The sequence below is a fragment of the Pelophylax lessonae genome, assembly GCF_965119305.1.
Source record: "Pelophylax lessonae genome assembly, chromosome: 10".
NCBI lineage: Eukaryota > Metazoa > Chordata > Amphibia > Anura > Ranidae > Pelophylax > Pelophylax lessonae.
This window is the reverse complement of record NC_138777.1, coordinates 2,458,605-2,476,517: the sequence shown is the minus strand read 5'-3', so window position 1 is coordinate 2,476,517 and position 17,913 is coordinate 2,458,605. Positions and strand designations below refer to the sequence as shown.

Here is a 17,913-nt window from a genome sequence, read left to right as displayed (position 1 = left end):
TACAGCACTGCGGTATATGTCAGAGCTATATCAATGTAAAATAATAATAGTGTGTGACTGTGGGGGAGGGGACATTAGAGTGTAAGCACCTCTGGTACAGAGACTGATGTGACTGTGGGGGGGAGGGGACATTAGAGTGTAAGCTCCTCTGGTACAGAGACTGATGTGACTGTGGGGGAGGGGACATTAGAGTGTAAGCTCCTCTGGTACAGAGACTGATGTGACTGTGGGGGAGGGGACATTAGAGTGTAAGCTCCTCTGGTACAGAGACTGATGTGACTGTGGGGGAGGGGACATTAGAGTGTAAGCCCCTCTGGTACAGAGACTGATATGACTGTGGGGGGGAGGGGACATTAGAGTGTAAGCTCCTCTGGTACAGACACTGATGTGACTGTGGGGGAGGGGACATTAGAGTGTAAGCTTCTCTGGTACAGAGACTGATGTGACCAGCTCAGTGTTCTCTGTACAGCACTGCAGTATATGTCAGAGCTATATTAATGTATAATAATAATAGTGTGTGACTGTGGGGGGAGAGAACTTTAGAGTGTAAGCTCCTCCGGTACAGAGACTGATGTGACTGTGGGGGAGGGGACATTAGAGTGTAAGCTCCTCTGGTACAGAGACTGATGTGACTGTGGGGGAGGGGACATTAGAGTGTAAGCTCCTCTGGTACAGAGACTGATGTGACTGTGGGGGAGGGGACATTAGAGTGTAAGCTCCTCTGGTACAGAGACTGATGTGACTGTGGGGGGGAGGGGACATTAAAGTGTAAGCTTCTCCGGTACAGAGACTGATATGACTGTGGGGGAGGGGACATTAGAGTGTAAGCTCCTCTGGTACAGAGACTGATGTGACTGTGGGGGAGGGGACATTAGAGTGTAAGCCCCTCTGGTACAGAGACTGATGTGACTGGCTCAGTGTTCTTTGTACAGCACTGCGGTATATGTCAGAGCTATATCAATGTAAAATAATAATAGTATGTGACTGTGGGGGAGGGGACATTAGAGTGTAAGTTCCTCTGGTACAGAGACTGATGTGACTGGCTCAGTAATCTCTTTACAGCACTGCGGTATATGTCAGAGCTATATAAATGTATAATAATAATAGTGTGTGACAGTGGAGGAGGGGACATTAGAGTGTAAGCTCCTCTGGTACAGAGATTGATGTGACTGTGGGGGGGAGGGGACATTAGAGTGTAAGCTCCTCCGGTACAGAGACTGATATGACTGTGGGGGAGGGGACATTAGAGTGTAAGCTCCTCTGGTACAGAGACTGATGTGACTGTGGGGGAGGGGACATTAGAGTGTAAGCCCCTCTGGTACAGAGACTGATGTGACTGGCTCAGTATTCTTGGTACAGCACTGCGGTATATGTCAGAGCTATATCAATGTAAAATAATAATAGTGTGTGACTGTGGGGGAGGGGACATTAGAGTGTAAGCACCTCTGGTACAGAGACTGATGTGATTGGCTCAGTGATCTCTGTACAGCACTGCGGTATATGTCAGAGCTATATAAATATATAATAATAATGTGACTGTGGTGTTGTATGAATAGTTGCCCTCCAGCAGCACATGGAAGTGATCTTCTTCTTGCTGACGTTATAATTTGTTGGCTTCCCCTCGCCATGCGGTTTTCTGTCTCGGAAACATCACTTTCCAGATTTTAGCGCGGTGTAATCGGACTCTGTGTGTTTTTCTCCAGTTGCTTGGCTCTGATTCACACGTTGTTATGATTATCCGCCGTTGATTGAAGTTGCGCAGAAGCGTCTGGTGTTTTTTGCCAGAATCTCTTTTATCCAAAGTGTTCGCTCCTCTGCTGACCACAAAAGCTTTCCGCGGTTCGCTGGAATCGGCGGTGATATTTGTTTGGGACGAGCTGTGTTTGCAGACCGGCCTCTCCATTAATGTAAAAGGTTTCTGGACAGCCCAGGCTCCGATGGGTTCTAAGTTTTGTTGTTATTTTATTCATTATTCATGAAAGTGTTTGGATTGTCAGCTCTTGGGAGCATGGTGCCAGTGTGTCTTCTACTGATGGGTGCGGCTCTGAGAACGAAGAATGAGGCAACTGTGTTTTCCTGACAAAAAGCTGGATGGAAGTTATAAATGGAAGGAAACAAATAGGACTTTACATATAGCACATCATAGTTACATAGTTACATAGTTAGTCAGGTTAAAAAAGACACAAGTTCAATCAACAAAAGAGAGAAAAAAAAAATTGTACAATCCTATACCCACAGTTGATCCTGAGGAAGGCAAAAAACCCAGCAAAGCACATCAGAAGCATATATAAAACAATCTCATTTATTAGTTAATCAACAACCATAAAAGGACATACATTTCAAATATATGCACCCGATATAGCACCCTTCTAATTAGGGTATTAGTTTGATAGGTAACTTTAGTTTGGTTCCTCTGTAACCAGTGGAGTTAATTGCTTAGACTGTTCAATGCTTAGACTAAGGCTACTGGTCTGATCATTTCCACCCCCTGCAATCTAGAGAGTTCAAGAATCAAAGTGGGTTTAAAGGCAGAAGGGCAGTCTGAATATTTTTGGGATTTCAGCCAATCCCTGGGAGGTGTGCCCAGTAGGTGGCTGGGGAGTCCATAACCTGAGACCTAGAGCAGCGAGTTGAGTTGGTCCTAGGTGCAGTCCTGTTGGAGGAGTCCCTAGTCTGTGGGGGACTCTGCCTCAATGGGCAGACTGCTGGAGCATTGCAGTGTGTTCAACATGGCCCCAGCTGTGGCATAGCTGGGGGGGCCTAGTTAAAGGTTTTGCCTGGAGATCTGGTCAGGGCCAGGACAAGGGGTGAGCGGGAGGGATGGCTGCCCTGTGCGCAATGGTTCACTATAGGGATAGGGACACCCTCCCTTCTTGTTACAAGGCTGACAGGAGTAGTGACAGCAGCAGTGATTTTGACAAACAAGTGACTGCTGGGCATAGGATCCCCTACACTTGCACATCATGAACAGGAGGGCGCAGTTTGGCATCTTTGCCCTGGGCGCTGAATGACCTTGTCCCGAACTGGGTCTAGAGAGCTAACTGAAGAGTAACCGGTGGAAGGGGGGTGTCCAGGTGTCCTGTTGCATTGTGAGCCTTATTTTTTTCTTCCTCATGGAAGAGTGTCTAGTGGATATCAGAAGGAGGCAACCAGTGATCCTGTGGCAATGTGAGGACTGACCCAAATTCAGAGTCCCTAGTAACTTATCCTCAACTTTTCTTCAGAAGGTCCTTGTGACTGTTCTGATGATGGGCCTTTGCCAGAAAGACTGTCTAGAGAAGATAAAATATTCTCAGAAAGACTGTCTAGAGAAGATAAAATATTCTCATGTTATTTAATGCTCTTGGGTATCCCATGCCTCCATTTGCCCATCCAAGTTCTTCAGAACTTAAAATACATGAAAGACATCACCTATACTATTTATAAGGCCAGAGAGAGAGGAAAATCCTGTGTGCCTTGTGGCATGTGCCTCAACTATAGGAAAAGTACCAGTTAAGATCTAGCAACTCCTTTGGGGGTAGCGCTACATTTGTTTAATGCAGGGGTCTCCAATTTGTTCTAAACAAAGAGACAATTTACTGTCTTTCAGGTTTTTGGAGAGCTGGACTGTGGCCAGTATGAGTAAATAGTGCCCCATCATTGGTGTCAGTGGGGGGAGTAGTACCCCATCATTGGTGTCAGTGGGGGGAATAGTTTCCCATCATTGGTGTCAATGGGAGGAATAGTGCCCCATTATTGGTGTCAGTGGAAGGAATAGTGCCCCATTATTGGTGTCAGTGGGAGGAATAGTGCCCCATCATTGGTGTCAGTGGGAGGAATAGTGTTCTAAGGGCCGGATAAGGTAAGCAACAGGCTGCAGTTTAGAGACTCATGCAGCATGTCTGCAATCTCTCACCATCTTCTTTATCATGTCTAGTGATGGGCCGAACACCCCCATGTTCAGTTTGCAACAGAATATCTCGAACAGGGGAAAAGTTCTAGTGAACATGCAAACTCTTTTAAAGTCTATGGGACACGAACATGATAAATGAAAAGTCCTAATTTTAAAGGCTTACAGTAAACCCCCGCTCCATCGCGGTTCAGTTTTTGCGGTCCCGGTATATTGTGTTTTTTTTTGTAATGTTATTTTACTATATAAATCATTAAAAATGAAATATTTTTGTGTTTTCCGTAGCTCTTGCTATGTTTCTCAGTATCTTTTATGTGTTTAAATGAGTTTCTATTATTTTAAAAGTGTGTTTAAAGACCTTAAAATGCTTTTACACATACAGTGACAGTAAAAAAAACATGCCTACAATGCATTTTAATAGGGTTTTTCTATTTCGCGGATTTTCACTTTTCGCGGCTGGATCCAGAGCGTAACCCCCGCAATGGAGGGGGGTTTACTGTATATGCAAGTTATTGTCATAAAAAGTGTATGGGGACCCGGGTATCAATGTATCAATGCAAAAACATTTTTTAAAACAATATTTTTTACAGGAGCAGTGCTTTTAACGATGCTTAAAGTAAAAAAATAAAAATGAACAATTCCTTTAAATATTGTGACTGGGCGGTCCCCTTAATGTGCCTATAAAGTGGCACATCTGTACAATGTATGGAGCCTGCTTCAGCAATACTGACATTTCTAAAGGAAAATATGTCATTTAAACTTGCTCGTGGCTGTAATGTATTGTCGGCTTCCGAATGGTCCCCCCGAATGGGCCTTGGGTGTTGGTGGTGCCGTAAACCAAAAACATTGTTGGAAGCTAGCATAATCAAGATTCAGGAATAGGATAGGCAGAATAGGCAGTCTTCAAGGGATCCCAGATCCCTAGCAAATTCAATCAGTTACATCAGCATCAGGGGCTTGATAGCTGCTGTTGATCCAGGACTGATTCATTTTTATAAATGTTAGCTGGTCAACGGAGTCTGTGGACAGACTCACTCTTTTTTATCCATCATGAAACCTCCAGCAGCACTGAATGTCCATTCTTCAAGCACACTGGAAGCGGGACAGGCCAGTAGCTTGATTGCATATTGAGCAAGTTCAGGCCAGTGGTCCATCTTCAAGAGCCAGTAACCAGTGAATGCTCAGTTGGAAAGGTCTCCAAGTCTGCTCTTGCCCCTAGATAATCCTGCCCCTAATTCTGCAGACGCTGCTGATGGTTGCTTAAACCAAACAGAATTGTTTAAAGCATCGGTCTGCCAGCTGCCTTCTCCACTGCTCCTCTTTTGACCGAACGAAGCCTCAGAAACACTTTGTCCATGAAAATGTAACCTCCCAGTATCTGGACAGGTGTTACACAAATTTTTCTTCAAGGCGTCCTCAAGATGTTTCATCCTCTGCTCCCTCTGCAAAGGCAGAATGAACTTTGCAACTTTACCCTTGTAACATGGATCAAGAAGGGTTGCCAGCCAGTAATGACCCCTCTTCTTTATACCATGAATCCTCAGGTCCTTTCACAGGCTTTGCAGCATCAGGGAGCCCATGCAGTGTAAGTTTGAGGAAGCATGAGATTCTGAGTCCTCTGGGTCACTAAGGATTACATTGTCAGGAGCAACTTCTCCCCAGCCACGTACAACTCAGGGCATTTCTGGGAAAATTAAAACCATTCCTTGAAGACTGCTGTATGTTGTCCTCTACATCCATGCTGCCACAATCCTCCTCCTCCTTCTCCTCCACCTCTTCCTCCTGTGTGTTTTGTGGCCCTGCGGGAATGGTATCTGCATAAAGGGGGCCTTGTGAAGAAAGGAAGTTCTCCTCTTCCTCCCGCTGTTCTGCCTCAAGTGCCCTGTCCATTAATCCACGAAGCGTGTGCTCCAGCAGGAAGACTAGACGGACAGTGTCCCTGATGCATGCATCGTCGTGGCTCACCATCTTTGTGGCTTTGAAAATGGTGACAGGACGATGCATGCATCCTTTATCAGCAGCCGTGGCGAAAAGAAGCCAAGCTCCCCTGAGCCTGTGCTTGTGCCATACTCACACAGGTAGTCATTGATGGCCCTCTTCTGCATGTGCAGCCGCTGCAGCATTGCCAATGTTGAGTTCCACCTGGTGGGCATGTCACAAATGAGGCGGTTTGTGTGCAGGTTGAATTCCCATTGAATGTCAGCCAGGCGAGCATTGGCATTGTAGGACCACCGGAAATTGCCACAGACTTTTCTTGCCTGCCTCAGAAGATCTTGTAAGCCCGGGTACCTGTTCAAGAAACACTGCACCACCAAATTCAGGAATTCAGGACATGGGCCAAGCATGGAACATGTATCAAGTGTCCCTGTCGGAGGGCGGAGGGAAGGTTGGTGCCATTGTCGCATACAACCATTCCTGGCTCAAACTGCCGTGGCGTCGACCATCTCTGAGCCTGCCCCTGCAGATCTGACAGAATCTCTGGCCAGGTGTGGCTCCTGTCCCCTAGACAGACCAACTGAAGCACTGCAAGATATCTTTTAGCCTGACTGCTTGCGTAGCCCCTTGAACGCTTAGGGAGCACTGCTGCTTCAGAGGACAATTCGGCAGAAGAGGACATAGAGGAAGAAGAAGAGGAGGAGGAGGTAGAGTAGCCAGATGTGGCAGAACCAGCACCAGCTTTTTGGAGGCATGGTGGCAAAACAAGCTGCAACACCGAACCCTGTCCTGCATCCTTCCCAGCTGCCAGCAGAGTTACCCAGTGTGCCATGAACTGAAATGTAACATCCTTGACCATGCCTGCTGGACCATGAGTCAGCAGTAATGTGAACCTTCCTGCTGACCGCTCTGTCCAATGAGGCCACAACATTGCCTTCCACATGATGGTAGAGAGCTGGAATGGCCTTACGTGGAAAGAAATTTATTTTTGGAACCTTCCACTGGGGTACAGCACATTCCATAAATTCATGAAAGGGGGCAGAGTCTACCAGATGAAAAGGCAGCAGTTGTAGTGCTAGCAATTTGGCCAAGCTAGCATTTAGACGCTGAGCATGTGGATGGTTGGGACAATATTTTTTTTTTTTAGCAACTGGGTTAGCGAAATTTGCCTGCTTGTCAAATCAACAGGTAGTGTACTGCCAGCAGATTAGGTGCAAGTACCTGTGGCACCCATTGCTATACCATCATCCCTTAGAGTGCAGTTTTTTGAGAGGACTTGAGGTATAGCAGGGGTAGAGATCCCAGATGAGGAGCAAGGTGAAGTATGCTTTTTATTATGATGTGGGTCTTTCAGGTGCTGTTGCCAATGTACTGCATGGCAGGTCGTCATATGTCTTGTCAAGCATGTGGTGCCCAAGCGGCTGGTGTTCTGGCCAGGCTTGATCCGCTTTAGACAGAGATTGCAAACAGCAATGCTGCGGTCTGCTGCACATGTGTTGAAAAAAGACCACACCAATGAACTTTTGAAAGTCGGCGGGGAGTTAGAAGCGGTGTGCTGTCACTACTAAGAAGGATTCCATCTTCATCTGGTCTTCTCTCTGGGTTCTTGGGCTCCAGTTGTTTGACCAAACTGCGATGATGTAACTCACACGCATGCGCACGGGTGTCATGGTCACAGTACAGCTCTCTTAATGGATAGTATGTCATCCAATGAGAGCGCAGTGCACATGTGCTGGTGCTATCACCGGCTGCTATGTTTAGGAGATACTCACTATACCTACTGTACATGTGACCCCTATTATAGACTTACCTGTAGATACAAGATAAAAAATAGAGTTTCCTCCTGCCAGATCCATTAGTAAATGGGTAAATAGAAGGAGATGATACAATGATGCAGAGGGAACTGACAGTGAAGGGGAGAAGAAGCAAAGTTGCACAGGTCAGGAAGCAGTCTGGGGGAGAGGAGGGGGAAGCCCAGCTACATAAAGGGCACTAAACTGCACTGGGGCAAGATAACAGGCAGCTATGGAACCGTTGTAACAGTAAATTCCTCACCCAATGGGAATGCAGCTGATTAGCTGTGACTGTGTCAGGAAGACAGAGCAATGTGGGAGAGAGAGATGAAAGAATATACATGCTGGAACAAAAAGTATAGGAAGAACTGCAGGGAGAGAAACAAAGTTACAGCGATAACAAACTCAGGAGCAGAGCTGACATTAGAGCAAGGGCTGGGAGGGGAAAGGGGGCCCACACAGGGACGGGGATTAGTAAGGGACAACTGTCTTTCTCAGCAGATAAAAGCTAGCAGCAGGGAGAGGGGGAGAGATCAGCTTTTAGCTTCTGGAGGATTTCTGTAAATGTCGTTCATTACTAGTCCCCCTCCCTGTTTGGGCCCCCCTGTGTGCTCAGGACTGGAGGTCCCCCCTATCAGTGGCCCTGCCTACTGACACTGTCAGTGTATACACACACACACACACACATGCACACGTGTGTTTGAGCTTTGGGGGGCACACTCTAATGCAATAGGCTATTGCACACCTATGAGGAGGGGACAGTGATGTTTTTAGGAAGCGATGTATAGCACCCTGCTGGCCCCTCCCACCAGATAAATGAAATGCCCACTCCTCCAGACTAACAGCTACTTATCAAGGCGTTTTGATATTTGCATAACTCCTCCCACTGTTTGCATCAGGACTGAGGGCTCTTGAGAGGAGTACTATTGGAAGGGGGCTGTGATGTTATCAGGAAGTTGTACTGCCCCCTGCTGGCCCCTTCCATCAGCCATGAGCTGCCTGCACTGCATATAGAAGCACAGAGACCCAGTGATGATGTCACTGGGTGTAAAACAAGTATGAAATGAAGATAAAAAGGTTTTATTTAAAAATGTAAATATCATGTTGATGATGGGGGAGGGCAGGATATAAGCAGATCATCCTCAGCTCTGAGCCTCATAGTGAGCGCCTGCACTGGTGAATGTGGGGTGAACGCCCTCTCTGAACCTTTCCAATAATGTCATCTGCACCCCTATCAGTTATAACTGAGCCCTAAAATCAGCATCAATAAAGAAGCAAATGCAGAATGATCCGGCACCGCCTCCTCCACCTCGGATAATACCGACACCATGAAATCATCCTTTGTTGTTTGTTTTCCCTCCGATATTAATAATTGTGTTCTGTTCGATGTCGGGAAAGCGCTCGGAGGTGAATCTCACTTGATCTACGCCGGGAAAATGTAAAAGATAATATTAAAGATTATTTGAATGGTAAAAATAAAAACATTGCGGAGCTTTTGCGCACAGGGTGGGGGGGGGAGGGGATTGTTGAGCCGTCGGCGAGGACGACCTTCACAGCTAATAACGTCTCGGGATTGGGACTGTGAGTGGCGGACGCACTCCTCCGCTGAGATTACTGCGTTTTTCAAACCAGATAATGTTCTCTTCAGCGGAGATGAGGGGCGAAGCGCGTGTCGTCTCTGTTCTTTGTAACCATTTATTGGAAGCAAATGACACCGAGCCCCCCCCCCCCCAATAACTTGTAGAAGTTTCAGTTGTGTGTGGGGTGGGGGGGAGCACAAACGATGAGTAATACATGATGGATTTTATGAAAGGGAAATAAAATAGTAGATTATGACGCGGTTTTATTTTTGATGCATTGCCGTAACAATCGCAATAATGCTCACTGGAGAATAAATCAGGAAAGATAAGGAACTGCTGGAATCGCCGAATACAAACAATTCAATCTTCATTTCCTTCATTTCCAACGAGGATTCAAAAATACAACAACCTCACAAGCGATATCTCTGCTCTCCGCTCCTCCACTGCATCATGACAGTTCTATTCATGCAGGAGCAGAGCAGGAACTACACCCATCGCTTCTTATTCCCTAATTTATACCTGCTGCACAGTGCAATAGATAAATGACACATACAGGAGCATGCAACTAAGTAACTAATGTTTTGGCTTTAGTAAGAACCCATTCACACTCTGGCAATTTTGAATCTCCTATGGAATCACTGTGATTCTGCCCAGAATAGAGAGATACAAAGTAACATTGTTTATAAACATTGATCAGACGGGAAATAGAGAGATACAAAGTAACATTGTTTATAAACATTGATCAGATGGGAGATAGAGAGATACAAAGTAACATTGTTTATAAACATTGATCAGACGGGAAATAGAGAGATACAAAGTAACATTGTTTATAAACATTGATCAGATGGGAGATAGAGAGATACAAAGTAACATTGTTTATAAACATTGATCAGACAGGAAATAGAGAGATACAAAGTAACATTGTTTATAAACATTGATCAGACAGAAGATAGAGAGATACAAAGTAACATTGTTTATAAACATTGATCAGACAGTAGATAGAGAGATACAAAGTAACATTGTTTATAAACATTGATCAGACAGGAAATAGAGAGATACAAAGTAACATTGTTTGTAAACATTGATCAGACAGGAGATAGAGAGATACAAAGTAACATTGTTTATAAACATTGATCAGACGGGAAATAGAGAGATACAAAGTAACATTGTTTATAAACATTGATCAGATGGGAGATAGAGAGATACAAAGTAACATTGTTTATAAACATTGATCAGACGGGAAATAGAGAGATACAAAGTAACATTGTTTATAAACATTGATCAGACAGAAGATAGAGAGATACACAGTAACATTGTTTATAAACATTGATCAGACAGGAGATAGAGAGATACAAAATAACATTGTTTATAAACATTGATCAGATGGGAGATAGAGAGATACAGAGTAATATTGTTTATATGTTTTGATCTTCTTTATTTATTATACATTGCACTTTTTTTGCACATCTTTGGAACTTTGCGATTTTTATTATATATTTTTTTCATATATATATATATATATATATATATATATATATATATATATCTGGATGCTTTTAGGCACCTTGCAGTATCCCTTTTTCTGATTATAAGTTGATTTGGCACCACTGAATATCTACCACACCCTCATCTGCACTTTATTTTGTCATTCTGATTGCTATTGTGCAACTTGAGTTGCAGCCCACCACCAGCTTCTTTATCCCATCATTTGTATGATTTATACCTGGCATTGATCACTTTATTGATTTATTGTCACTATAGAACCTTATGTATGGTTCACATTGCCATACGAGGATCACTGTGATTATTACTACTGTGCAATTGTACTTATTGCCCACCATCAGCACCTTCACTTATTTTGGTTCACTTATATGATTTGGCATGGATCACTTTATTGATCATCACTATAGCACTTTTATATATCAGTCATATTGTTATACAAGGATTGTCAATTTATTGTTTTAAGATTACTATTGCTTTTATCATCATTTTTTACTCTATGTTTACATTGGATACATCTTTTTATTGACTACTATTTATCTATGGTCCACCAATTTTAGAAATCTAGCGCTGATTCTCTCTTCTTTTACATTGTTTATAAACATTGATCAGAGGGGAGATAGAGAGATACAAAGTAACATTGTTTATAAACATTGATCAGACGGGAGATAGAGAGATACAAAATAACATTGTTTATAAACATTAATCAGACAGGAGATAGAGCAATACAAAGTAACATTGTTTATAAACATTGATCAGACAGGAGATAGAGCGATACAAAGTAACATTGTTTATAAACATTGATCAGACAGAAGATAGAGAGATACAAAGTAACATTGTTTATATGATCTGACAGGAGATATAGAGATACAAAATAACATTGTTTATAAACATTGATCAGACGGGAGATAGAGAGATACAAACCTCTGTCCTCTGTCCTCTACCTCCTCAGCTGTGCCCACCTCATCCAGCTCCCCATGATCCCCTCCCCACTGTCCTCCTCTACCTCCTTAGCTGTGTCCACCTCATCCAGCTCCCCAAGATCCCCACCCCGCTGTCCTCCTCTACCCCCTCAGCTGTGCCCACCTTGTCTGGCTCCCCATGATCCCCTCCCCACTGTCCTCCTCTACCCCCTCAGCTGTGCCCACCTTGTCTGGCTCTCCATGATCCCAACCCACTGTCCTCCTCTATCTCCTCAGCTGTGCCCACCTCATCCGGCTCCCCATGATCCCCTCCCCACTGCCCTCCTCTACCTCCTCAGCTGTGCCCACCTCATCCGGCTCCCCAGGATCCCCACCCCACTGTCCTCCTCTATCTCCTCAGCTGTGCCCACCTCGTCTGGCTCCCCATGATCCCCACCCACTTTCATCCTCTACCTCCTCAGCTGTGCCCACCTCATCTTGCTCCCCATGATCCCCTTCCCCATTGTCCTCCTCTACCTCCTCAGCTGTACCCGCCTTGTCTGGCTCCCCATGATCCCCACCCCACTATCCTCCTATACCTTCTCAGCTGTGCCCAACTCATCTGGCTCCCCATGATCCCCTCCCCACTGTCCTCTACCTCCTCAGCTGTGCCCGCGTCATCTGGATCCCCCCCCCACTGTCCTCTGCCTCATCAGCTGTGCCCACCTCATCTGGATCACCCCCCCCCCCACTGTCCTCTGCCTCCTCAGCTGTGCCCGCCTTGTCCGGGTCCTCATGATCCCCACCCACTGTCTCCTCTACCTCCTCAGCTGTGCCCGCCTCATCTGGATCCCCCCCCACTGTCCTCTGCCTCATCAGCTGTGCCCACCTCATCTGGATCACCCCCCCCCCCCCACTGTCCTCTGCCTCCTCAGCTGTGCCCGCCTTGTCCGGGTCCTCATGATCCCCACCCACTGTCTCCTCCACCTCCTCAGCTGTGCCTGCCTCATCTGGCTCCCCATGATCCCCTCCCCACTGTCCTCCACCTCCCCAGCTGTGCCTGCCAGACATTCTTCAGCCTCTTGCTCCTCGGCCAGGCTAAAGGGGATGCCAGCGGCTGTGGCTGCGCCCCCTGGGCAGCAGTGTGCCCGAGGCGACTGCCTAGTTCACCTAGTGGGAGCGCCGGCCCTGATTATAAGCATTGCAGGTATTATTCACAACCTTTATATGAATGCTGAGACATTGGCAGGTCAACTTTTTTATAAACAGACCCCAAAGTGTTTCTAATCTCTGATAACAGCTACCAGTCAGATTCAAGGCCTTTAGAACCAGACTTATAAAATCTTGGCCTTGCTGGTTTTCCTTGATCTGTTATGAGGAATGAGGGGGAAGTATGTACAAAGATTTAGCAGAGATCTAATAATCTGGAATGTGATTCCAGAGGAGGAAGCTTTGATGGAACAACATTACTTCATATTGTTATTTATTGTAAATAAATTGTTGGATGAAACTAATGACTCTCTGCACTCTCCTTTCCAATGCAGAACGATTTCAAGTGGTAAAAGTACAAATCTTCTTGATGGTTTTATAATTTACAAAAAAGGGTTGGCGTGATACAGAACTTTAAGGGGGCTTAATTAACAATGAAACATTCACAAATTCTTTGAAATCATGAAACAATTGTATTCCAAATCCATTTTAAAAACACAATAAAATTGATAACATATCGTGGTCTTTGCTACCAGAAAGCAGTTTTAATGACATTGTCCATACTACATGTACAGCTTTTTCAAGAGAATGGTTATTGTAGCACTTAAATTTGCCTGTTTTATACTCAATAACATTTTCTACTTGTTAAAAAAATTTACAGAAATAAACAGGATAAAAGATTATATTAATTTCTGTACAGTTTTAAGTGCTACAATAACCATTCTCCTGAAGAAGCCGCACATTCAGCGAAACATGGTGAGAAAGTAACATCATTGTAGCATGGAAAATGTCATTATAACTGCTTTCTGATAGCAAAGACCACATTATGTTATTGATTTTATTGTGTTTTAAATGGATTTGGAATACACTTGTTTCATAATTTTACGGAATTTGTGAATGTACTATTGTTAATTAAGCATCCTCAAAGTCCCATATCACGCCAACCCTTTTTTGTAAATTCTTTGAGATGTGGGGCAGGGTTTAACTCCTCTCCATCCTATATTAGGTAATGTCTATTATGGTTTTATAATTGTTTGCAGTCAGCCATCTATGCATCATTTTTGGTCTTTTTAGGGTTGGATTTCTCACTAGATCTCAAAGGCCGTGCCCCAGAGTGCCATGGCTGCCATTGGTGGTACATAACTGCCCAGGTCACTTCACATTTCACTGCTACTTAGCCTACAAAGCACTTACCAGGCTTACCTCCTCATCCTGAGGGCTTGTGACCAGGTATGTGTTAGGAGGAGGGGATGCATAATGGCTCCTCCTTGTACTGGCCGGTCAGGCTGCATGCTTGGACAAGTGTCTGGTATGGAATTTTAGGGGGGACGGCTTAAAATCCATATCATCAATGATAGGCAATATAGTATGGATTTCTATGTGGGACCCCACACCTTTTTCATTTAACCCTATATGGCCATGACCATATGTGGTCAGTGATGTCACTCAGGATCCCTCTGCCCACTTTGTTTACAAACAGAAGCAAGCATGGGCTTGAAAATGTAATTAAGTGGCATTTTTTATTTTTTACTTTCTAAGTGCCGGTTCACACTTATGCGCTTGTACTGCGAATGCTATGCGTTCTAAATAGTCTCCAATCGCATGCATTTACAAAATTCATTGAATTCGTGACACTCGTTCACATCTATGCGTTGCGATCCAGATGCGAATGTGATGCGATGATAAAAAGGGTCTTGTGCGAGTTTACAGAGTTGCGTTGCGAATTTAGTCTCCATAGACATCAATGTAAATCGGTCTGGACTCGCATTATCAGTTCAGATATGTGCGAATTCTTATGTGCGAATTTTTATTTTTTGTTTGATTTTCCCCTCAGCTCCACCCCTCCTGAGCTTAATTAACATAATCAACGCAATAAAATTTTCATTACAATCGCGCTGGTACTATTGAAAAACACAAGGGAAACTCGCACTGCAAATTCGCATTGCAAGCGCAAGCGCATAAGTGTGAACCGGCACTAAATGCTGTTTTTGCTTTAGTGCATCCTATAGGCAGGTTTAAGGCACCCACCAAGCATGATATTTAAAATAATTATGCATTTTTATTTTTATAATTTAAAAAAAAAAATCTGCTCCCTGCTGAATGGTATTTTTAAACATTTTTTTTTTTTGCATTGGTACATGTTGTGACAGACTCCGGACACCCCGACTGGGTATCTCCGCCAAGAAGCTGCTTCCTAATCTCTGGAACACGAGACCCGTGAATGTGGCTATAGTTACCCCAAGAAATAGACAGCACCAGTTTTGGAGGAAACCAGAATATGAACTGTTTATTCAAACACAGGCACAAAGGGATATACACTGTGGGACAATCCCCCCCCCCCCTTAGCAGCCAATCCACATACACATATACATCCCATAATAGGTTGATCTTAAGGCAGACAGAAACAATAGAACAATGGAATACAGGTACTTAACAATAACAAACCCCACGCCACCTTACTATCTAGCAAGGGTCTATGAGAGACTCTAACAATATTCAAGCAATCTCAAAAGTCAAAAGTTTTATCTCTATATATATTTCTTGAGGGACATTGTTCAGAAATATTATTGTCCCAAGTGAAAGAGGCCCTTCATTCTTTCAACACAAACCACACATATAGAACCCAGGATAACCGGGGTACCACGTAAGGCTGAGTCCGGTGTGGTTGTATGGTGATTCTGATTAGTGCAGACCAGACTGGGGTTCTTGGTCACCCTTTGCCCCTACTAGACACAGGGTGACTTACACATAGGAGGGGCCGGGGAAGCTGGACAAGGAGTTTCCCAACCTCTCTAAAGTAATCTGGTCTCCACGAGCCCCCCCACCCAAAGTGACTCCTGTCACACATGTGTTTTTGCATTGGTACATTTGCATTGGCAGTGCCCAGCCCCCCATGCCCTTTGTTTGGCAGCCCCTTGCTCATTAACTTTGAAAATTGTCAAAATTGATTTTGAAGATTTGCAATTGACTTCAAAAGGGATCACACGAATGATGTCCTGATTCCATTTTTAAATACAGCTAAAAATGTTTGGTCCACTTTGTGTACAATTTCATCATGTTTCTGTGGACAGTGCATGCGTTCTGTTTGTGCAATGTAGGGAAAAGGGGGGGGGGGGGCAGTGTGTAAAGCAGTTTTTGGGCAGAGGTGTCACAAGGTAACTGGCCCAGTAATCCAGTTTATGTCAATAAAGGAACAATATATAATAACTTTGTTGTATTTCTTACCATACTCTCTTTATTTTCCTTCTAGACGGAATCAGATGAGTAATATATGAACCGGTTGCCAATAAGAATGGCTGTCCACAATGGGAGTCTGCTGAATGTTCTGCCCTTCCACCGGTAAGTCAACACAGATTGTATAAATGTTACATGGGGATTTCCTTCCCCCCGCCGTCCTCAGATTTTGCTGATCTTTATTCAATGTTTGTGACTCAATTAACACAGCTTTAATCCTACAACTATGGAATTGGTCAAGGCAGAGGTTGATTGTCCAAGAACAGGATGGTAGATGTGAAAGTTGTAGAACCAACCTGTTCTAGTGACATCATCCCATCCTTGGTGTCATTTGAATCTGCATAGGTGTTGATCAAGTCACATGACTGAAGGTGTAAATTGTGGTCAGATCGCTGGGGTAGAGGAGTTAAACGGCATTATGGTGTTCAATTCTCGGCAGTTCTCAGCAGAAAATTATCTCCTCTGCAGCCAAGAACTTCACTTCTCAGAGGGAGAACAGAGGAGATGTTTTTCCTTTAAAAACAGCCAACATCTGTCAGGAGGGCAGGTGGAGCCTGACTAATAGAGAGAACTCTCACCTGATGAAAGGCCGTGGTAGCAGAGCTGGATGCCGGATGGACACTAAGGTAAGTACTCTGATAAGGATACAGGTTCACCTGAGGTCTAAGTGTTAGCTGGTTCTCATTAGAGCCCCTAGTGGTGGGGATGGACTACGCTGCAAGCTAGCACCAGGTCACGGTCCCCAGGATCACCCAGCCAGGCAGAGTGCAGGTTCCGGTCCAGAAGCGGAGAAGCAGACAAGGGATAACCAAAAGAGTAGTCAGACGAGCCAAAGGTCAGGGCGGGCAGCAAGTAGCAAGGTCAAGAGGAAGCCGGGTCAAATAATCAGGAACAACAGGAACACAGGATCACAAGGAAGAGCTGAAAATAACACAGCAATTACCTGGAGTTACTGCTGTGTTTAAATAGGCCATTTTGGCGGTAATTTAGTAGCCTCGAACTATTCCAAGGTAGCCTCGAACTATTCCAAGGTAGCCTCGGACTATTGCAAGGTAGCCTCGGACTATTCCAAGGTAGCCTCGGACTATTCCAAGGTAGCCTCGGACTATTCCAAGGTAGCCTCGGACTATTGCAAGGTAGCCTCGAACTATTGCAAGGTAGCCTCGAACTATTGCAAGGTAGCCTCGGACTATTCCAAGGTAGCCTCGGACTATTCCAAGGTAGCCTCGGACTATTCCAAGGTAGCCTCGGACTATTGCAAGGTAGCCTCGAACTATTGCAAAGTAGCCTCAAACTATTCCAAGGTAGCCCCTAGCTATTCAAGGTGCCTCTTCGTATACGCATGTGCATAGGCATTCGCCAGTTTGCGGCGCCAGTGCGCCTGCGCATGGCAGTGGATCCCTGACAACATCTGTATAGAAGGAGGTGGGCAGCCTGTAATTTCGTGAGATATTGTGAGAGTACAGTGTTCATTTTTAATCCACTGGTGCTGATTTATAGGAAGAAAGAAGACTTCTTCCTCTCATCACTCCGACCTCTGAGCTGGAGAATCGGGACGGAGATACTTCAGTGTAAGAGTCAGTCAGATCTTCAGGTCTCACTTTCACAAACTGGCCATTGAACAGTCATGAACAGTGATGAGAAGCCAATAACATGTTCTCTGCTCCTCATCTCAGCTACATAAACCGGTACACACCAGAGATCAGCCGTGATCTTGAGGAACATGGCTTTTCTCTGTTTCAGAAATGGACACCTGCTGTATATATAAAGAACAGATGGTGTTGAAGGCCCCCACCCTGTGCAATGAAGGTTGTTCCCGTGTGACATAGATGGCCTCATTCACACCAGTTGTCCTCCCTGTCCACAATGGG

At 44.7% G+C, this 17,913-nt stretch overlaps 1 protein-coding gene across 1 annotated transcript in view; it reads left to right on the top strand.

Annotated features, from left to right (window-relative positions):
• INSC (INSC spindle orientation adaptor protein) overlaps window positions 1–17,913 on the top strand; it is a 180,186-nt gene that overhangs the window by 33,204 nt on the left and 129,069 nt on the right. The window contains 1 exon segment of the mRNA XM_082269791.1: window positions 16,059–16,147. Within this exon segment, the coding sequence (XP_082125917.1) occupies window positions 16,080–16,147 (68 nt within the window). The 5' untranslated portion in view covers window positions 16,059–16,079.